This window comes from Aspergillus japonicus (genome assembly GCF_003184785.1).
Source record: "Aspergillus japonicus CBS 114.51 unplaced genomic scaffold BO86scaffold_14, whole genome shotgun sequence".
NCBI classification, from domain to species: Eukaryota; Fungi; Ascomycota; class Eurotiomycetes; order Eurotiales; family Aspergillaceae; genus Aspergillus; species Aspergillus japonicus.
The window spans coordinates 109896-131838 of record NW_020291651.1 but is presented as its reverse complement, the minus strand read 5'-3'; the positions used below and the strand labels follow the sequence as shown (position 1 = coordinate 131838).

At 50.7% G+C, this 21943-nt stretch overlaps 9 protein-coding genes across 9 annotated transcripts; 3 read left to right on the top strand and 6 right to left on the bottom strand.

Moving 5' to 3' along the window:
• On the top strand, positions 1–1252 carry BO86DRAFT_387961 (alpha-ketoglutarate dehydrogenase subunit KGD4). The gene is made up of 2 exons (XM_025671731.1): positions 1–419; positions 483–1252. Exons 1-2 carry the CDS (start codon positions 344–346, stop codon positions 764–766), a joined length of 360 nt encoding a protein of 119 aa, XP_025529256.1. The 5' UTR covers positions 1–343; the 3' UTR covers positions 767–1252.
• Positions 1253–1696: 444 nt separating this feature from the next.
• Positions 1697–3889, top strand: BO86DRAFT_398091 (RUS1 family protein; the record flags this gene model as incomplete). The annotated part of the gene is made up of 7 exons (XM_025673527.1): positions 1697–1849; positions 1942–2057; positions 2117–2129; positions 2229–2292; positions 2361–2701; positions 2785–2829; positions 2939–3889. 7 exons carry the CDS (start codon positions 1697–1699, stop codon positions 3887–3889), a joined length of 1683 nt encoding a protein of 560 aa, XP_025529255.1.
• An 874-nt stretch (positions 3890–4763) lies between these two features.
• BO86DRAFT_47720 (uncharacterized protein) lies at positions 4764–5235 on the bottom strand. Its single transcript, XM_025677418.1, has one exon. It carries the CDS (start codon positions 5079–5081, stop codon positions 4809–4811), a length of 273 nt encoding a protein of 90 aa, XP_025529254.1. The 5' UTR covers positions 5082–5235; the 3' UTR covers positions 4764–4808.
• A 153-nt stretch (positions 5236–5388) lies between these two features.
• On the bottom strand, positions 5389–6504 carry BO86DRAFT_309390 (regulator of G-protein signaling domain-containing protein; the record flags this gene model as incomplete). Its single annotated transcript, XM_025667812.1, has 1 exon — positions 5389–6504. One exon carries the CDS (start codon positions 6502–6504, stop codon positions 5389–5391), a length of 1116 nt encoding a protein of 371 aa, XP_025529253.1.
• A 1910-nt stretch (positions 6505–8414) lies between these two features.
• Positions 8415–8894, bottom strand: BO86DRAFT_48274 (uncharacterized protein). Its single transcript, XM_025677420.1, has one exon. The coding sequence runs from the start codon at positions 8725–8727 to the stop codon at positions 8485–8487; it is 243 nt and encodes an 80-aa protein (XP_025529252.1). The 5' UTR covers positions 8728–8894; the 3' UTR covers positions 8415–8484.
• A 1625-nt stretch (positions 8895–10519) lies between these two features.
• Positions 10520–11208, bottom strand: BO86DRAFT_47631 (uncharacterized protein). The gene has a single exon (XM_025677417.1). It carries the CDS (start codon positions 11100–11102, stop codon positions 10596–10598), a length of 507 nt encoding a protein of 168 aa, XP_025529251.1. The 5' UTR covers positions 11103–11208; the 3' UTR covers positions 10520–10595.
• Positions 11209–13620: 2412 nt separating this feature from the next.
• Positions 13621–14528, top strand: BO86DRAFT_47424 (uncharacterized protein). Its single transcript, XM_025677416.1, has one exon. The coding sequence runs from the start codon at positions 13848–13850 to the stop codon at positions 14403–14405; it is 558 nt and encodes a 185-aa protein (XP_025529250.1). The 5' UTR covers positions 13621–13847; the 3' UTR covers positions 14406–14528.
• A 1932-nt stretch (positions 14529–16460) lies between these two features.
• BO86DRAFT_309307 (casein kinase I) lies at positions 16461–18014 on the bottom strand (the record flags this gene model as incomplete). The annotated part of the gene is made up of 5 exons (XM_025667807.1): positions 16461–17041; positions 17097–17502; positions 17555–17703; positions 17754–17823; positions 17886–18014. The coding sequence occupies 5 exons, from the start codon at positions 18012–18014 to the stop codon at positions 16461–16463; spliced, it is 1335 nt and encodes a 444-aa protein (XP_025529249.1).
• Positions 18015–19480: 1466 nt separating this feature from the next.
• BO86DRAFT_47417 (uncharacterized protein) lies at positions 19481–19927 on the bottom strand. Its single transcript, XM_025677415.1, has one exon. The coding sequence runs from the start codon at positions 19791–19793 to the stop codon at positions 19512–19514; it is 282 nt and encodes a 93-aa protein (XP_025529248.1). The 5' UTR covers positions 19794–19927; the 3' UTR covers positions 19481–19511.
• Positions 19928–21943: the final 2016 nt, after the last annotated feature.

Here is a 21943-nt window from a genome sequence, read left to right as displayed (position 1 = left end):
CCCCCCCCTCTTCCTCCTCCTCCTACTCCTCCACCGTCTTCACTTAATTCAATCCCTCTCTTCCACCCCTCAATCTTCCTCCTCCTCTATACTTACAGTCCTCTCTCGCCGATTGCCTATATAATTGCCTTCAGATCATTCCTGGAATCTATCAACTTGCCGTACCTACGATCAATTTCCCGCCCTTACTCATTTCTCCACCCGGTTTTTATCGCCCACATCGGTCGCTTCGGACAGTCCCGGAAAGCTCCCTCGAGTGCTCAACACGCCATTCTTTCTCTCTCCCTAGACCTCTTCTCCAGTCGACACAACCCGATCAAAATTCTTATTTTACACCATCACGATGCACGCCACCATGGTCCTCCGTAACGCTGCTCGCACCCCTCTCATCCGTTTCCTCGGAAAGCGCTCTGTGCCTAGTTGGTCTCTCCGTCTTGTCTGACTTCTTCACGGATCCAATTGTCTAACGCGCGTCTTACCAGAGTCCATTGACCACACTCCTCGTGCTCACCCGGCTTCTCCTACTGGTGTCCTTCCCGATTCCTTCGCCGCCTATCGCTCCAAGGCTCAGCAGCATGGTCCCCTGGGCCGTGCCTCTTTCTCCCAGGGCATCGGTCGCGCCTCGGGCGCTTCTCTGGGGCCCATCCACCCCAAGCAGGGCGAATTCTTCGACCGTGCTGAGCTGCCCTCCCGTTTCCACCGTCTGCCCTGGACCGAGGCCGAGATTGAGGCCGTTGAAACCGGTGGTGCTAGCCTTTTCGCCTAGATGCCAAAGAATGTCCAATGAGGAGATGACGCGACGATAAAGGTCATTTAACATTGACGGGATGCACGACAAATGATGTCACGTTGCGATGAGAGACTCGTGGCCTGGGCCACGGCACCTGCGCGCCCGTGTCAGGAAGGACTACCAGGGACTCCGTGAGGGTCACCGTCTTCCCTCGCATCACCTCAACTTGCACGTCACTTTATTCGGGACCGGAAGCACTGTCGCATACCTGTGATGGGTCACTCAGTTGGCATGCCCAGCCTGGAGGCTGATCTGGTCCCTCCTCTCTTCTTTCCGCCTCTGCTTCTCTCATTCTCTGATTCGAACATGGCGCTGGTGGTTGCTAGTCTTCATGCTTAGCGGTTTAGGATTTTTGTTCTTCTTTTGGGGCGTGCTTGCTACATGTGGGATAATCTTTTTTCTGTCTGTTTGGGACATGATGAGCTCTATTGAGATCTATTCAGACTTTTGTGTATAGCTGAGTTCGTTGATCCGGATTGAAAAGTCTGCTGGAAATAGGGTTTGTACACGGGCGGAGATGCTTTGGTCTCTATAACGAGACTTTGGGGAAGGCCAATCAGTGGGATTCAATTATGAATCCAGAATTCTACAGCCTTCTATGATACCTAATTTCAACTCCGTGATCTACCGTAGAGATGGAGTTATAAGGATGTCAGGGTTACTGATGGTTAAAGAAAGTATTGAGTATATATACTCCGTATACATATATAGATACCTCTTTGCACGTGCTGCTGCAGGGGCCTTAGCGTCGTCGGTCTCGACCGCGCAAGCAACCTCCAATTAACCAACATACATTGACTTGATCTTCTTTGCACTTTGAACTTTGCACCACCTCCGCTCAACCCCAGAATTCCAATTCCTGGTCGGTTCAAACTTTCCTTTTTGTTTTCTTTTCCCATAAAAAGGATGGCCTTCAACAGGGGCTCGGAACCCATCACCTTCAACGAAGTGGACGAAGCCAACCATCCTACAGCCACCTATGTCTATACTCAATCAACTCAGTCTCTGCCATTGGAGCATGCCAACGCCCGTGCAAACAGCGGGCGCATAGATCTTCTGGTCAGTTGAAACAGCATCGCCCTCCCTGGTTATATTTGTGTGAAGGCTATCGAGTGCTATAATTGACATGTGAACTGATTGGTTTTTGCCAGCACGATCCCTCCAGCTTATCAACAACTTCATGGTCTTCGAAGGCACTACTGGACACCCTTGCGGACGTCTTTCTCCCCACTGGATACCCGCACAGTGTCACTGAAGACTACACCCCGTAAGTCTGATAAATTGGTCTAGATCATGATTCTGAATTCTGACTAACAAGAACTGCAGCTACCAGATCTTTGTATGTTTGTGTTTACCACGTCCATCGCAAGCGATCTATTTCCAGCATAGACATCGATACACGCCCTCATTCACGGTGTGACTGACCATGGTTCATTAGGACTCCCTTCAAGCATTCAGCAGCTCTATCGCAGGCCTCCTGTCATCCAGAGCCGTCTTACAAGGTTGGTCATACCGCATAAACCCTCGCGCTGCCACAATCACAGGGTAAATACTAATAAACAATCTACAGGCGTGGGTGTCGGCAACGCTGATGCATCACCTACTTCAGCTCTACTCCTTCATATCCTCCAAGACTCATCTGGCCGCATCGCCACCATTCTCTTCGCGCATCGGATCGGTACCGCGCTCGAGCCAGAATGTAAGATGTATCGGCTTGCTGCTGACATTTTCAACGATGCGGCCATGATCTTGGACTGTCTTTCGCCCATGGTCCCAGCGGGTGCTCTTCGAGTTCTCGTACTCAGCACAGCAGGCATTCTTCGTGCCCTCTGCGGCGTCGCAGGTGGAAGTTCCAAGGCGAGCTTGAGTGCGCACTTTTCTCGATGGGGCAACCTAGCGGAGGTCAATGCTGTAAGTAGTGCGCACAGCTCACCCTTGTGGTGGCCCGTCTCTATGTCCTAGGTCAAGAGAGGTAACATCGTTTTCAACATCAGAAAGACTCGTCTCAGGAGACCATCATCTCTCTCGTTGGCATGCTGGTACGCTCCTCCTTCCCTCCCTCCCCACTGATCCCACCCTACCCTGCACGCTACATGCATGCATCCACGCATGCATAACAACGCTAACTGACAGGTTACAATAAAAAAGGTTGGGTCCTTCGTTGTCTCGCATGTGACAGGTTTCGCTGCAACATGGATCGTCCTCCTAATGCTTTTGGCCCTGCATTTGGGTCTGAACTATGCAGCCGTCCGCTCCGTTCAAATGACGAGTCTGAACAGGCAGCGGGCGAACATTGTCTTCTCCACCATTCTCAATACCGACGGGGACTTGTCGCAATTGATGGACCAGGACTCCGGCACTAGCACCAGAACTCACAGCGAACCACTCGTCCCCACGACAACAATCTCCCCACATAATCCGAGGGCGGATTACGACCGATTGCAAATCCTCACGCCATCTCAAGTCGCCAAACAGGAGAGGATCTTCGAGACAGACGGCGTTCTCCGATGGTCATCTCCAGTCCCAACCAGCACCGCCGCCATACACCACTTTCAAGCTGGGTTGAGCATCGGCACCTGCCGAATCGGCGTCTCCCTTCGCCAGTTTCTCCTCAGTCCATCCTCCTCCTCCTCCTCCTCCTCCCCTTCCTTCTTCTCCTTCTCCTCCCTCGCCCTTAGGCCCACCCATTCCTCCAAATCCCTGAAGACTAATATTCCTCTCCCGCAACTCTCTATTCTCTTCACAGACGAACACTACATCCTCTTCCTGAGCTGCTTGAAGGGCAAATGGCACGCCAACATCCTCCTGAAATCCAGCTGCACCCCGCAGAGCCAGCTCAAAGGCTGGCTACACGCCTTGCTCGCTGCACGGGTTCTTTCTTGCAGTCACGCCCGTTCCCCCGGAGCAAACTCATCTGAGACAGGGGGCCAGCCGGAGATGGACGGGAGCATCAGTTCCATTCTCGACGTTCTCCACCGCACACTGTCCTTCCTGAATGAAGACGGCCGGTTCGAGCGGTACATGGCCGCCCTCGAAGATGCAGGGTGGGATCTTACCATCCGGGCATTGGAGACGAAGTCGGGGAGAAGAGTCTATTGATAGTAAAATGCAGTCAATCACAATCACCAGCAATAATAGTTCGCCAGTGCTGCCTGGCAACTGTGCCTGTGCCCGCCTGGTGAACGACTTCTCTCCTCGCCTCTCGTAAACAGAGTCATGATGTCCCAGGTTCCCCCAACAGTACCACAAAGAGTCGGAAAGAGGACAAAATCCCCTGCATTGGATGGATCCCGGTCTGAACGCCTCATCTATTGCTATATGCCCATGTTGGAACGTCCCGAGCTGGGGTGGCTCGAAAGCTTCCGACTGGACCGTATCGACCTGCCCTTTCCAGTTGGTATGACGAACACCTAGAATCAGCGCTAGATTCCGTACTCAAGAGAAAGATGAGGGCCAGTGCCTCGAGCTCGAGCGCAGTCTCGTTGTTCCAGTCTAACCCAATTGAGATGGGCGATGCTTTGCAGAAGCCGTCACAGATTTGCACGTGATTCCGTGTTGTGCTGTACATGTGTACAGTGCTCTAAATAGCCCTCGGCCCCAACGCCTTCCACATTTTCCTCTCTTCTCTGACGCAGCGACAGGATGCTCATGCACAGGGGCACAGGGGCACAGGGTCTCTACAGCTTGCTGTAATTTCCGCTAAAGAATATGATCGTCCAGGAGACTACACAAGAAACACGCAACGTTGACAATGCATCAAACCATGGGTATCTATTGTCTGACTTCCAGTACAGTGATGCTAATGCTAATGCTAATGCTAATGCTAATGCTAATGCTAATGCTAATGCTAATGCTAATGCTAATGATGCTAATGCAAACCCCGTGCTATGCAAACCATGCATGGCCATACTCAAACAAGAAGAGATAACACAAAAGAATACAGAAGGGTAATTGCAAGAAACCCGGCATATGGCCTCTGCCAGTACCTCATGATCCAGAAACCATAAACTCATGCACATCACATCACGACCAAAAGCCAGACGACAGCACAAAAACGCCAGGGAAAAAAAACTCCGAATGCCACACCGTTTTGGACCCTGTCTATATGAGTTTTGTTGACACAGAATATCAAGATGCTCGCTAAATCGTTCGCAGGCTTGAGCAAACCACACACACACACACACACACACACACACATAAAAAAAAAGAGAAGAACGGGAAGATGGCAAGACGCCTCTTCTAGGAATGCTTTCCCGGTTGGAAGCATGAAAAACCAGATATGCACGGGCATTACATCGTCATCGTGGCCATCCACTCGTGCTCATATCTGAATGGAAATGCTCGCTGAAGGAATCGAGGGACCAGTCGTAGACACAATGTAAACGTTCGAGGAATGAGCTCGGAGGCGTCCGGTCTACCGGAGGGAGAGAGCGTGGAAAGATGGTAGCCGTTTCGTGGTACACCTCCAGGGTGCTTGATCAGGGGTGGAGTAAAGGCTGTGATCCGCAAAGGGGACAGCAGCAAAGCTTCACAGTCTGCCAGAAAGTTCCCGGCTTTCGGTGTAGGGCAGGCCTTGTTTGCGGGGTTCGGACGGCCAGTCATTCGTCCATGCCGGATACTTTGAAGTGATGGCTGCCGGAACCACCGTTCCCAGAGCGCTTCTTGAAACCCAACTTCATGCCCATCTTCTTCCAAGGGTTGTCGGACCGTTTCGGGCTGTGACCGAGTTGCATACTATGGGGATCGCTCGAGGGTGGTGTCGTCGGCGGTGTCATCGGTTCGCCTGCACTAACATTCGACTGCACGCTTCCCGAATCATCCGTTAGCGCGCTGCCCGATGCGGACTCGCCGCTAGCACTAGTAACATGGCTTGAGGTGCGATGGCCCGCCTTGCTCAAGGATGAAGTCATCGCACTCAACGAAAAGTTCGACCGGGTGGAGTGGCCAGTCGGGGACCCGACGGAGACCGGGGAGCCTAAGTCTTTGGAGGAACGGGGCGATAAGCGGCGACCCTTCGAACGCACCCGCTTAACCGTGTGATCGTCGAGACTCGCATTGGAGACGACAGTGACGTCCTCGTGGGGGAAGAGTGGCTCGGATAAGGGGAAAACGTGAGCAGCGGCGGCGTGAGCGTTCAGAAATGGGATAAAGATCGACTCTTCCATCAAGTCGTGTACGAGTTTCACGGCCAGGTCGAGGATTTCGGGGGGCGGCGGGGGCGTTTGATTCGCATATCGAAGAATATCTTCCCGGACTTCGCTGGAGACGTTGATCTCACGCGGGGAACCAGGAATGATGTAGGCTGTCAACAGTCGCTGCCAGAGCATGCGCAGGTGTTGGCTTTCGGGACATTCACTGGCAATGGGAGATTGGTTCAGTTGGCGACTCAGAGCGTTGTAGGTTTCCCGGTACCGCTTCGCCTCCAGGGTGAATTCGAGAGTCTCCAAGCAATGATTCTGGGAAAGATAGGCCATGAAGGCACTGAGGGTGTAGGGTGCAGGGGCAGTGTTCGCAAGCACCTCATCTAAAGAGGGACGCATGGGACAAAATGCGCCAGGAGGTACGGTCAGACTTAGCGGACGCGGACGGGGGGAGTCCATGTCCTCGTCCGACTCGCTGTCCGATGAAGAGGTCGTCGGCGAGAGTTCAGGCGTTGTGGTGGGAGTGTGATGCCGGAAGAGAATGGGAGGATGTAAAGTCCTCTTCTTGAGCATCGCGTCCAGGGTGTAACAGGACTCGTGGGGTAAGATGACCGAGTGTAGCGACAGCCCTGGAATCCTCCCCGCACTGTAAAACCGTTGTGACAGGGAAGAATGGTTGTGTGTCCCGGGGGGAGGGTAACGGCTCGTCAATGGCTCGCAATCGGACTTTGTCGAGGATTCAGATTTCCCAGGGTCTGTTCGTATTTGGGCCGAGCACCAGCTACCAGCCACTGGCGGATCAAGAACCAGGCTTGGTAATGAGAGCGAGTACCGGCGGGTGAGAGCGGGAAGAACGGTGGATGGAATGAAAGGCAGCGGCGCAGCGGTGGTGTTGCGTTGTGAGGCCGGCGGGCGCGCTGAGTGCTGAGTAAAAGAGAGGGGTGGGGAGACAATCCAGTGAGTAAGGATCTCAGATTTGAGTAAGACTCAAGTGAAAGAATGAGATCTGTTTGGCAGACAAAGGATTGATTAGTTTTGAGGGGAAGGATATTTGTGGTGACAGGGGGAGGGTGGAAGGAAGTGTAGAATTCCAGAAGGATTAAGGAAGGAAAGGGAAGGCAGGCAGGCAGCAGACAGGCAGCAGACAGGCGGACAGAACATACAGACAGTGAGAGAAGACACAGGCAATCAGACAGACAAACATGAACGAACACTAGTGAGATAATGAGATAAAGAATTTGGGGAGAACAGGAAAAATAATCAAATGTGGAATTAAGGCCTGCCTGCACATCAATCAGTACTGGTCGGGGAAAGAAAAATCAAATTCGGCAAAAAAAAAAAAAGAAATTTGAAAAATGAAAAATGAGAGAAAACGGCAAGAGGAAGCAAATTAGAAATCTCGAACCAAGAAGGAAGGCAGAAGGGATGAATGACGCCACAGGGAGAAAAGATCTGGATTGGATGTGGATGGATTGAGTAAGAAAGGTTCGAGGCGGGGACCAGAGGGACCAGAGGGGGAGGGAGAAGAACCAAGGCAGAGAGAGAGTCAAGTCAAGGACTCAAGAGACAGCTGGAACGCAACCACGTTGGCTGGCCAGGAATGGGGCTAACTGGCGAAACTGGCAAGCTCACTGGCTGGCTGCCCTTCCTCCCTCACAAGACTTTTCCCACCCGGTCGATCGTGGTTTCGTCCAATCATGTCCACCAAAGTGGGGTCACCACGCCGATTTCGCTTGATGATGGCAGAAGTAACCCCCCCCCCCCCCCCGTGACTCTCAGCAGGCCAATCAGTCCCAAACCATTGAATTGAGGTCTCAGATATGAGGAATAAGAATGGATGATAATCAGGTACAGTACACCCTCATAGGAGTAGTACTGTACTCCGGGCAGATCACCAACAGCATCTATGACTATGACCCATTGAAACTCTCCTCATACAATACGGAGTAGTTGATGAAGCGAGAACCTCCCACCTCCCAAGAAGCCCCACGATCTGAGTCAGTCCCGACCACTACGCGCCTGAGCAAGTAATGGTAATCATCATCATCATCATCATTGCAATGACGGAATCACGTCATGCTTCAGAGTACTGAAATGATTGTGGAATAGTCGAGAGAGGGACTGACGACCCGAAACTGGAACAGGATCTGGAAGCCTCAAAAGGTGGGGGGGAGGGGAATGGATCTTCGTCATTCAAAATCAGCTGTGGATGGCTCCACAGCGACCAACAACACAACACCTTGGGAGTCTGTCTTTCCTTCGGTCTGAGAGATCGCTCTGCCGGTGCCAAATTGGACGGACGGTTCGTCTCGGAGATGCAGAAGGGAACCGGGCAGGCAGACTGGTGGAGAACCAGCGCCTGTTTCGGCTTCGAGGACTGAGTACTACAGTATGTTCTCGCCCTTCGGTGTGACTCGGTCCGATCCTTTCCACTCTCTTTCTTCCACTCCCACCACAACTGCTTCCCAGTTTATCTTTTTCGGTCAAAGTGCAAAATAAACAGTGACGACGATGCTGTTCGGCTGACCCGTCGATCGATGTCCGATTCAAGATTCAACACCCACCAGTGAGGAGAATTGCGGATGGAGTGGAGCTGGAGCTGGGCGGGATGGGGATGGAGAGAAAGGCATGTGTGAAACAATGCGCGCACCGTGGTCGCAACAGGAAAACCAGCATTGAAAACACAGGGCAAAGAAAAAAAAAAAAAGAAAAAAAAAAAAAAACCTCCCAAGGACGAAACAAAGAAGAATGGAAGATCAACAGAGAATAAGGCAGCAGCTGTGTTCTAGAAAACATCCAAAGAAAAGATCGTCTTCCACTTACCGTGCGTGATTTCCAAATGCAAGAAGACGAGCTCAGCAAGGGGTAAGTAAAGAAGCACCGCAACAACGCGCGTTCCAAGGTCAATATGACCAACGGTGCAGATGCAACGAGGATAAATCGCTCAGCCCTGGCCGAGGGAATCTGATAGATCGCGGAGCTTATGTCGGTTGCAGAGTTGCAGGGCAGCAGATGTCCGTCGGCTGTTACTCTCGTACAGCACCGCGACAGGCCTGATGCGTGGAGGATTCAACTGATGTTCTCAAAGAAGGGGCCGGCTTTCAAACAGGTTCTATCGCATGAGGCCAATGGACCTGAACTCAATTGGAAGGTAGGATGTGATATCAAACCGTTTGAAAGCGCCCGCTGAACGGGGGGAGGGCCTCGAGCAGCTTTTTGTATGGACGTTCGGACGTCCTCCTGCAGCAAAGCTCTGTCTGATCTCAAGCATCCATCCCATCAGGCTTGGCTGAAGCGGCTAAGAAGTGGATTTGGAGGGAAGAAAAGGTGGCGAGGCATGTGTGCTAGTCTGGACAGGATTGGATCGTCGGGTACTGTGACGGGCAGACTCCGCTGGACTGTGGAAGTACGGAGTCCTGTACAGAGTATAACTACAACAGTACAACTATACCTACCTCTCTCTCCCTCCTCTTTACGTGGCTCGCATCATATATCCCAGTACGGTTGATCTCAGTCACTAGTGACTCAATTGTGCTATGTTCCCTTGTCGAATGCCGTAGATACTGATGTAGAATGAACAGTACATATATAGTACCTAAAACACATGGCGATTCCCCAGAAGGATTCCGCGATCCATTGCATCGGAAAATCAGGCCATGGACAAACATACATGCCTGCATGCATACATCCATACATACATCCATACATACATCCATACATACATACAATACGCCGGGGCCAAGAAGCGTGCACCTGCCATCCCCATAGTCCCCCTGCCTGTAGGCCTTGACTACGGATCCGGACCGGAGAGGCAGTCTCCGGTCGGTCGAGTGAGTCGACTCGACTCCTCGTTAGGCGCGCACGACGGCCTGACGACGGCCGTGCAGACTGGGTCTGTCCCCCGCATTGATTGGCTCCAACCGCGCAGGATCTGCATGATGCCAAGCAGGCTGTGCAGCCATAGGCAAGGGGAGGGAAAGGCAGGACGTACTCCCTGAAAGAGACGGATTGGAAGGCAACCTCTTGGACAGGAGAATGGAGTGCGAGGGGGAGAGGAGAAGAGAGCGTCGATACTGACACTCAATTGTGCCAGATGAGCACGGATTGGTAGACCAGAACCGTCATCGAGGCAGGCGGTCGATCATTGCGATGGTGCTCAACCCCAGGAAGGGCTGGACTAAAGCACTTTCTTTGCACGAGAAGTACGTACTCGTATCATCAATTAGGTAGTTCATCATCATCATCATCATCATCATCATCATCATCATCATCATCATCATGAGCTGGGTGGATCTACTACCCGAGCAAGACAAAGAGGTGAGACTTGAGAGACAGCCAGTCAAAATCCCGCCACCTCCGGAGCCGGCTTGCAACAAAGTTACTAAGACTACAGAGACAAAAAGACGGGGTGGTGGTGAAGGTGGTGGGTTTCACTTTCCACACCAGCCCAACATCCCTGCCTGCAGCTAGGCTAGCTACCTGCTACCCAGCTAGAGTAACTTAAAAGTCTTGGACTACTTGTAGCTCTCCCCAGGCCAGTGTCGCCATCCTACTGCAAGGGCCTGCAGGCTTGCAGGACCGTGTCTGTGCCACGGTGTGTAACATATACAATATATATTACATACCACGTACAGGATTTACTACAGTACATAGAGAGTGGCTCATTAAGGCAATCGAGAATCGTATAGGTTCAAGGGTTTGTTTTTTGGGGGTGCCCAAAGCGGATATGTGATCCGACCATATGATTGCCAAGTAGCATAGACTTCACCAACATGGTAGCATGGAAGGTAGCATGGTAACCAACATACACATAGGAACACAGTACAATGGAAACATGGATTTTCCAGAACCCAGCAGAAGAAGTAAAGAAATTTCGAGGAATGCTGGGTGTAAGGAGAGGGGCTAGCCCCACCCTCCCTTGCGGCGCCAACTATGTAATCGATCCAGAGGTTCTCACATATGTTAACAGTTGTGACTGCGACCCTACGTAGTCTGTATTGTATTGTGTAGACTAGGGGCGCATTTCGGTCCGTCCATACTGTACAGTACATAAGATCCCTCCCCCCGCCCTTGACCAGCCAGTCAGACGGGTTGACTTGATACCAGTGATGGTGAAGGATTTCCGGCGAGACCAGAGGGTCCTCGACTGCTCGCTCCTCAGGCTCCACCATTCAATCTCTTTGGCGCGTCTGGCGAGCAAACAGTGGACCACAACCCAACCCAACGCGTTGCCTGTTTGAGTTTGGCGGTTATAGATACCTAGACAGACGCTTCAAGTATCCGTTTCTTGGAGATACTCGTAGTAGAGGAATATGGATGGGAGGAATCCAATTCACCTGGGTGGGCAGGCCTTGAAAAATGGATAGCCTCCACTTACCTTATACATGCACTGTATCATCCGATTAGTTCATCCTGTTTGCAATCGGCAATCGGAGAGGAAGGCCTTGTGTGTCTCGACGTTCTCCTGTACGACCTGGACTGACCGGGCGTTGGTCAGACCAATACGTCAAGGCGACAGAGAAGCCACAGAGAATGTTCTATCGGGTGACACCGCAGGCGAAGACTGGGTCGTTGTAGCACAAGATCTGCAGCTGAAGCCTGGAGCCTATCATAGAGTCATCCGTAACTTAGAGGCACATTACATTCCCAGCGAGGTCGATGATATTGAGCACTGGGCATGAAGTACATGTACATGTACAGAGTACAGAGTACAGAGTACCTGGGCGAGGAAGGCAAAAGTAACCAAGTTTACAAGTGATTTATTGGGGGTGAATTCCAAACCAGCCACACCTCCTCCCCCTTCCTTCACGTCATCTTGCCGATCATGTTGCAGGGCGGTTGAACCTGGGGAAACTCTGTTACTCGAGTCTGACTCGCACGCACACCCAGTTTTCTTTCTTTCTCTCCTTTGCTACCCTCCCTCCTCTCCTGCGGAAACTCAACGGTAGGTTAATTACTCGTTAAACTCTCGTCGATCTCTGGATGATCATCATACCCATGTTCGGTGTACAGTAACGTACTGCCGAACCAGACGGAGGACCCGAAAAGTTTAAGTGGCTACCAAAGCAGAAGCCACATCAACTGATCCCCTGATCCTCCAGTGTAGTAGTGCGTACAGTATCGTACTCATACTCTTAGACAGGGTCTATGCAAGATCATCCCACAAAGAACAAAAGCCAGAAGCCAAGGATCACCATCCAATTCCTCCGTTCTAGAATGAACATGGAAGCCCGTTTCTCGCCAAATTTGCCACTCAGCAAGCCCGGTTGCAGCAGCCTAGCATAGGATCTTTCAGAAAGGAGCAACTTCCGACGTGACACCGGCACACACTCACACACGTCCTTCCCAAGACATTCCGGAATCCTCCGTTGGGACGCCCGATAGATAAGAGAGGATCTCTCTTTCCAGAACACCAGGCGGTGGCGGCAAACGTTGAACCAACGCGCGGTTGGTTCCTTATCAGTGTACGGAGTTACTGTAGGTGGTAGGAGTAGTAAGCTTACTGGCTGTACTGTACACTAAGCCTTACCGGGTCAAGCGGTGGCCGACCTCGGGACCACTTAAACCGCAACCGGAACTGGTCCTTCCTTTCAAGGGGCGATACTCCGTACAGATTCTTCATACTGGAGTCTACTACTATGAGTATATACTTAGTAGTAGCCTATTCAGCAGTCATTGCTGCCCTAATCAACTGTTGCACTACATGAACGTTTTACGCAGTGAGATGGGCAATCATAGACCCGAGTAAAAAAAAAAAAAAAACAAAAAAATCCATCTGTGGTCACTGGTCAGCCCACACACCCAAACCCAAACCCGTGTATGAACGATTGTCGGGTGTATCCGCCCACCGAGTTCCTCAAAACGGTTCTGGCCAGATGAAGGTGGGCATTTTGTCTAGAACTTTTGGGTCAAATTGGCAGCTCATCGCTCGCCTCGGCAATTCGGTGATTCTTCAATTGCCCTCGCCGAGTTGCGAGTTACAAGAAAACCACCTTCGTCGTTAGTGAGACTCATAAGAAGGGCAAATGTTTGACTCTAGATCAAAAGGCCCGCTCGCAGCCACGTGTAGACCTGTAAGCCCTACACTCCCATCGCTCCCTGGCTTGATTGAATGCCACGTTATGAAGGGCCAGCTGTCAGCTCCCAGTGGGCTCATGGGTCTGTTTACCGGTGGACTCTTGGTGTGCAGTACAGACAGACAGTACTAGTGTGGATGGGACGTGTATTCCGAGTTGTCACAACACCTCAGCTAACTTACTCCAATACTCGATCTACATAGTACGTAGTATACCTTCATCCGGAGCCGAGATATATCCAGAATTCCCCATCCGGAGTCCCTTGCTTCCGAAGAGATCAAGAAGAAGAAAAGAAAGAAAGGAACAAAATGGTTTGCCAAGCTTGAATCAATGAACAACAAGATCATTCCACATGCGGGGAAGCGGTGCCACAAGCTGCATATCATGATCTTGGTCACATTACGACCTAGACTAGGTACTTGTTATACTCCGTCGTAGGTACCGCAGGGTAGTCGTCGTTGTTGTTGTTGTTATTCTTCATCGTGGATGGGATACGAAGGACGACGACCATCCTTTGACGTCTGTCTCAAGGTGCGAATCAAGCAGATCCACAATTCCTCCGCCGGTAATAATCATCATCCGCTCGCACACCCACCCACCCCTATGATCATGACATACTTCGAAACCAGGATTCGTCACTTAAGCAGTGGACCGGATTTCTGCAGGATAAGATAGGTAAAGTGGAAGGAGGAGGAGGAGGAGAGGATGAATGATCGGCATACCTACCGAGCTATATTACTATTCAGTATGCAAGTAAGTCAAGTACTATACTTCAACTACGAATTACCTTAGTTGTTAGCATTAAGAAAAGACTGGTCGGACAGTCAACGTCCTGGTGGTATGATGTCTGCCTGTCATGCACACACTGGTCTAGATTCTAGATTCTTTTGGGAGAAATGGTGGGGAAATTATTCCTACACGTCCTGCGCAATACAGAGGGGGGACATACATATATACACATATATACATACATCTACTACTAAAGGGTCCAATGAGACTCACGGGTTCAGGTTCAGCTGTGAGATAGGACACCTCCCAGTCCACCTAATCGGCGACGTCTTGACGATCTCATCCCTCCCTGCACTCGAGATGAATACTAACATGTTGTTGACAGTGGCATTCCTGGACCCCCAATATGCCCTACACCTCCCCCACCCCCCACTGAATCATGTTTCAACCATCAAGCAAGCAAGCAAGCAACTATGCTCCATCCCCAATCAAGTCCCACCTACTGTACTATTCCATGCGTACATCCAAAACAGGCAATGCACCAAGTCCACAGGGCACTGCAGAGAACAGTCGAATGATCCATCACCACGACATATGCTTTACAGCCAGCTCAATCGGGTCGTTCCCCGTAGCATGCACCCAGCAAAACCCCCGCTGGCAGCGAAGTAGCAAAACATCGACTTAATTTATATTCCTGAGCTGCGCAGAGTCTCTCCTCCCCGCTCCCCTCACCATCAACTGGTTCCAGAGCTGTTGACTATATAGGGTGAATCTCGGTTCAATGGCTACCTGAGTCCCCTAGCAGAAAGTGACCGGAGATCTCTCTTGTTTTACCACATGTAATTGAGGTTAGTCTGGACTGTCTTCCTATCTTGCATTCAGTTGGGCTTCCGCCTACGTACATGTAATGAGGTAGATTCCCTGGGGAGGTGAGTTGATAGCCAAGGGAAGCAGAAGCTCATCATCGAAATAGTCCATTGTGGACTGCACACATCACACCAGCAGAGCAAGACTGAGTCGGATCAAGCAGACTGGGAGAGTTGATGGATCTGGGCCCAACGGACGACCCACCAGTATGCCATTGAGGGGTCCCGAGTACCAGGCGCCTTTGCTTACTTCAATCTGCAACTTCCAAACTACGATCCCTGCATGAGGGATGTCCGGACGAGTAGAATCAACGAGTGACGGATGCTTGATTGTAAGCCCGACCTCACAGACCAGTATTGGCTGAGATATGTACCCAACAGGCATACACATAAATGGATTGATAGATTGATGGATAGTAGATAAGTAGATGGGAATCCGCCCCAGGACCGGCAGTAACAACGAACCCTGTCGCCAGGATCGAATAATGCAATGCAAGTACGCTCCGACAAGTGTGATAGAAATCAACTCAGCTGAATTTTAGACTGGAGGGTGGTGATAGCAACAATGACAGAGAAAATAAGCACAAGTGAAGAAGAAGACGGCGACAGAATCCAACGATAAAGAGCTACCGTGAAGAAAGACAAGCACACACACAGCCGCGCACGCACACACGGCTTGCACCGGAGTCTAATATCCGGAACTTGAGACTCGAGTCCCCCAGTAGATGAGATCACAACAACAAACTAGAAAATGGAAAAAAAAAACAAACAAACAAACAAACAAACAAACAGCCACAGGCCGCCTGAATTGATCGCATGAACTCCTTTGACCGATGATGGGAGGGGACTTTCATCTGTCCTGCACAACATACCCCTCAATGAAGAGAATGCGCACGTAGTCAAACACATGGATAGATGCTAAAATGCGGTGTAAATAAAGCAGAATACTCCGAACCTTATCGATCACGATGACAAAACACACACATGTGACCTCCATGCTGAAGATAACCCCGGCCTGCTGCACTCACTTTGTCGCGCCCCCTTCCATATCAATAGAGATTACCACCAATAAACAGCGTCAGGTGAGCTCACACTGTGGCAAAGACGCGGGCGTTGGAAGTCGGGTTGCAATAGGTAAATGTGTGTGTGTGCATGTGGTCGAGCGATAAGGGACCGAGAGGTAGACAGCAGTGCAATCTTGTACTCTGATACAAGACAAGACGGAACTCTAGTATTAAAATGGTTCGTGACCGAAGATGCGAGACGAAAGACACAAGAAAGAGAGAGCAAATCACTAATATAGTTCGCCGTTCCGAGCCGTAGCACCATGAAAGAGTGTTGATGGAAATGATGAGGGAAAGGAGGTTGAGAGGGCGTAGGAGAGTCGTTCTATCGGATGGGAGAGGGAAATAGTGCCCCCTCCTTCTTCGAGGCGAGAAGACAGAGAACTCTGGCACATGAGAAGAAGCGTGAGGTGTGTGAACTGAAGTGCTCAGCAACCCCACCAGAACCCAAGGGATGCAGACATAGGAAAAGAAACACATATAGCCCTCTCTCCAAACCCAGGATCGTATTTTCCTCTGCCAGCAGCAGCAACGTCGGCATAGCCGAGCACGTACGATAAAATGGAATGGGAAGGAGGTGTTCGGGCTATTGCTTAGGATGATCGCATGCTGCCTGCCATACCTCCCCAGGATGTTGAAGACGGTAAATAACGAAAGAGAAAGTCAAGATGCCAACATGACAGGGATATTTCGTAGAAGTACAAAATCGCTCGCGTCCCGCTTTTTTTTAACTCAACCTGGAGGGAGACCGGGAATAAGCATAGGAACCGCGACAAACGGAGAGACGAGGATCGTCACCTACCGCAGCAAAGCGCCTTCATCATTTTCTGCACGAATGTAGGCTGCGGCTCATTGTTCGCCGGACCACCGGGGCCTTGCTGGCTGGTCTTGGCCGGGTTTGTAGGGCTGCCCATCTGTCCGGAAATGTTGGCATTCGAGTTCTGGAACTGGGCTTGAGTCGAAGCCGCTGGTGTGGCATCGAGGCCTCCGCTCTGACGCTTCGGGGCCATTCCTCCAGACACGCTTGGCCGATCGCGCGTCTTTCCAGCACCAGGTTTGGCCGGAGATGGAGGCGGAGGCTGCGCCGCATTTAAACGGTCAGCAGTCACTCCTGGTCGACTACCCCGGAGCTGTTGAGCGTGAAGCTCCCGCGCGGATGAGTTGGGAAGGGTGTTGTTGTGGAGATGCTGCTGGGATGAGTACGATTTGTACTCCCAGCCTCTGCCATTGTTGAGCTTCATCCAGTCATATTCTCCATCTTCGACATCGCCCGTATTCTTTAGGGCCTGTGTCATCAGGTCCCGGAGGTAGTCGTAGTCAGGGGTATCTTCGAATCCGAGGTTGCGGACATAGGTCAGGTATTTCGTGAACTCTTCTGTTCGTGGTATTAGCATTGATTGGAAGGTAAGAAGCTCGCAACAGAGTCATACCTGGGAAGCCATCGCACAAATCCTTGATCGCAGTGGTTTGCTTCTTTTCGCCAATCTTCTCGTACTTTTGCTTGTTGGTGGCAGCCTTGAGACCCTGCCAGGGGAGTCCACCTCTCAAGAAGTACAAGAAGACATGGCCGAGCGCCTCGAGATCATCACGACGCGATTGTTCCCGTCCCAGGTGGGTATTGATGCTCATGTAGCGGGCTGTGCCGGACAGCGATTTCCGCTCACGATAAGGGATATGCTGCTTGGTCTTGGGATCTCTGTATTGCTTGGCCATTCCGAAATCGACAACGTGGATTACATTAGCGGCCTTCGTATTGGGGCGACCGATGAGGAAGTTGTCAGGCTTAATATCGCGATAAATCAGGTTCTTCTCGTGGATAGTTTGGACTCGAGACAGCTGTTGGAGGTATTAGAGATATGGAAAACGGAGCGAATAACATGGAGCTCACCATCTGTTTGGCGACCATGACAACAGTCTTGATCGAGAATCGCCGGTTGCAGTGATCAAACAAATCCTCCAGACTAGGGCCAAGCAGGTCAATGACCAAGATATTGTGGAGGCCCTCTTGACCAAAATAATAGACATTGGGAATGCCAGCTGCGCGGTATTAGCCCCGATTCTGAGCGGACGGACCAGAAAGGACTTACGACACCCGACGAGGATCTTGTAGGTCCGATATTCATCACGAAGTTGCGGGGCGTCACTCTTGCGGGGTTCCTGTTGATGATTAGCAACATGGAGGGGAGAGACTTTGTGCAGCTGTGCGCGGCACCACGTACAAATTTTATCGCCACCTGTTGGTTGTTCAGGAGATTTGTTCCCTCGAAGATCACGCCGAACGACCCTTCGCCGATCTTCTTCCCTACACGATAGTGGACACCGACGACATTGGATGATGAGGAGGCCATCGCTGCGGGAGTCGGACAAGTCGGACAAGTCGGACAATGAAGGCCAGAGACCGCAGACAAGACAGATATCGGGAACGGTGATCAGGGGACTTGAGAACTGACTTCACACATGAGGTTAGCCCGAGAGGATTGAAGTAGTTGAGACATTGAAAAAAGGAGACTATCGGATAACAGGCAAAACAGGCAGCGATACCAGACAAGTGCTTGTCAGGGGAGAGGGGATGGGGAAAATGCGAATTTGATGATGGGTCCGGGGAGGTGTCTCACAACAAGCCCGATGTTTACCAAGCTCGACCCTGCATATGAAGATGGGACCCAGGGAACAGGGGTGACAAGATTGGGGCAGATATCGACTGCGGTAGAGTGCAGACGAAGGCAGGGGAGAGACACTCGAACGATCGCGAGGACGAGGATTCGGAGGTGGTGCCAAACGGTTGCAGAAGTACCGTCGGAAGAGGGGGGCAAGAGGGAGGCGGCGAAGCGGCGTCGAGCGAAGTTGGTTTGGTAGTGACGGGAGGGAAGAACCAAGGATTCCGGGGGGGAGAGAAGAAGAAGAAGACAGACACTGGGGCTGCAGGCTGACTGACGGTTTAAAGATGCGTCGGTACGCGAAAGAGGAATATATCCGGCAATGAAACGCTTGAGGCGATCAAGATAATCGAATAAAAGAAAGATTCCAAGCAAAGTCCCTTTAAATTGACCAAGCGCGTGGCAGTAGCAGCAGGGCTCGGATGGCGAAGAGATGGATGGCAATCAAGAGGCCGAAGCCGTAGGGAAGGAAAGGATTGGGGGGGGGGGGGAGGATTTGAGAATGGAAGAATTGAGGACGGAGGTGAGCAGTGAACACACCACGATTGGTATGAACCAACTACTGCTACGGCCTGCCTACAGGGGAAAGAAAGGGAAAAAACGAAAGGGAGGAAGGAGGAGGAGGAGAAGGAGAAGGAGAGTAGAAGACAGCGAAGAGAGGAGAAAAACGAGGCGGAGAGAAGAGGAAGCGGGAGAAAGAGGAGGGAGGCTAGAGGCTGAGGAGCAAAGCTGTTGTTGTTGCTGCTGCTGCTGCTGCTACTACTACTGCTACTACTGCTACTACTGCTATTACTGCTATTACTGCTGCTACTACTACTACTACTACTACTACTCCTACTGCTGCTGCTGCTGCTGCTCCTCGTCCTCCCGCTAAGCAGTGCCAGTGCCAATGCCAGTAGTGTTAGTTACGGAATAGTGCCAGTACAATCAATGCCAGTGCTCACTCGCTCCCTCATTCTTTCAGGCACTCCCTAACCATGCCCGCTAGGTACAGTACATACAGTAAGTTACTACTACAGAGGCGATGGATTGGATTGGCTTGGATTAGTTTAGACTTGGGATGGCTCGGTCTGCTCGGTCCTGGTCTGGGTCCCTTTTGGCTCCTTTTCTCTCTCTTCGATCCTTCCTTTTCCTTCTCGTTAATTTTTTGGGGTTTTCTTTTTCTTCTTTTGTCTACGGTATGCTTTATCATTTTCTATTCTTCTGTTCTATATGATCTCTTCTATTATGTACTTCTCCCCTTTTGTTGATTTGATTGAACCTGATTTGGTACGATTGGGGTAAATCTGTACTCCGACAGACTGATTGGATACTAAAACAACAATGGACATAATGCTGCTGTTCAAGGCTCTTCTTGATCAAGCTTGGGTACGGATTCTGCCCCGTTTTCCTTTTTTTTTTTTTTTTTTTTTTTTTCTTTTCCTCCCTCTTTTTTCCCTTCCCACACCCCCCTGGTCGGTATGGTAACATCTGGTATGGAATACCGACTAGTGGAAACTAGCCGGGCGGTGATGGCGCCGATGGGCGATGATGGATGAAAAGGGCCCCCAAGCGATAAGGGAGAAAGGGCGTTTATCGGACGGTTTCGGGGCATCAATTGTGTGTGTCACTAAATACTATGGTGCTTCCTTCCCAACTTCCTCCTCTTCAGGATGGGGGGGGGGGAGAGGCAGGTGAATATTACTTTGAGACAGTGGGAATAAGCCATGCATGCAGAGGTGCATGCTTTGAACAATCCACATCCCGTCGGTAAGGTACCAGAGCAGAATGTAATGAGTCCAATTTGTTTATCCTAGAATCTTACATAGTTGTGGGTAGTTAGTTTTAGTTCTTGTTCTTGTCCTTGCTCTTACATCAATTCCTTGAAATCAATTGATCAACATCAACATCAACATCATCATCATCATCATCATCATCATCATCATCATCATCAGCGACAGCAAGCAACAGCAATATTAAACAGCAAAGACTACATAGTACTAGCTAAAACTGGGACGGGGCACACGGCAGGTTCCTCTCGCGCGTCTCCTGTTCTTCCCTCCTCCGCCCCTCCGCCCCTCTCTAAACCAAATTAAATTACCACTGACTACCAACAAGGTAGATTAGGTACATCTCGGTAAGATTCGAAGATTCTAATTAGACCAATCCAGAGATAAGCAAGACCAAGAGACAGACAAAAGCAGAAGAAGAGAAGGACGAAGAACCCCCATCCTCTTCCCCCGATTCACGATCATGAGTTTGAATCATTATTCTCGAGTACGGAGTAGATTTCGGAAGCTTCGCCCCGGGCACCAGGGGACGGAGTCACTAGCGGCGCCTCTAGGCCAAATTAGCTCTATATATGGAGAATGGCTCGACGACATATTAATCCGTTAGACGCGCCACTGTCTCTCACTGGTCTGGTCTGGTCTGGTCTGGTCAGCTCCCACCCTCGGAGGGTTCTAGCCATCTTTGAAGGCGAGATTGCAAACAAGAGCAATTCTTCAGCAACTAGGCGTCGGCCGGCATGATGCCACCAGGAATGAGGGTCGGAAGATGGAAACCTGAAGGAACCAATGTGCTGCGGACTAGAGCAAAGCGCAACAACATTCATCTCAAGTGATTTTCCCAAATCTTAATTCCCTGTCGAAGCAAACCTTACATACAATTTTTGGGGGTTAGTTACTACAGTGACTGGATTCTAGTTTTCCTGCGGGCTTGTGACGCCCGTAATCATACCCGACAGGAACCGGTACGGCTGGGGAATGAGGATGGACAGATGGATGGATACCTGTCCGTATTTTAACAAGATTATGGAGAATTGGTCGGATTTAGTTACGTAGTGCCAGTGGGTGGGTTGTTATGTGCTTTAGTGCCAGGTACAGTACCTATCGATCGGTTATCCGATCAGTGAGTCTCGGAAGAGTGATGGGTAGTTATGTGTAGGATTATTGCCATTGATCTTATTATCATTTTAAATTTCAAATTAATCTCGATGAAATAACCCCCATCTATAATTGGTACTGGGCAAGCGCTATGCGCTCCGGAGAGCCGAGCCGTTGCTGGCAAGCAAAGAGGAAAGAGAAACGAATGAACAGAATCCATGAAATACATAAATGGGTGAATAAGTAAAGTATGCTGGAACGAAGACTCTGTAGACATGGATTGTGTATACAGTATTCAATGCCCAGGGACAGATAAGCATGTACTTGTAGTGTAGGTCAGGCCAATCGCAGAATCCCGCATCACCCAAGACCCAAGTATGACCCGTAACTAATTGTAGCTGTCAACCAGCAACTCATCAAGATGAAGTAAGTACTTTGTACAAGTCCGTAAGCGCCATATGTACGGAGCAGAGTATATCTGACTGAGTTTCCCGAACTTCAATTAATCAAGCCCTGAAGCCCTGAGGCGGTGATCGGTAAGAAAAGCGATAAGTTAGCCTAGACTAAGGGGAAGGTGGAAGAACATGGCTTGATGGATGCTCACTGCGCTGGCACTGCACCCCTGACCAGTCCTGACTACGCCCTTGGGGGGGGGGGAGGAGCAAGAAGAGGGGGCCACCACGCTTAGGGTCTGGAGCTACGACTGTCCCGGTTAGTCAAGAGGGGAAGCCGGTGGAGTTGCGACCTAAAATGGAG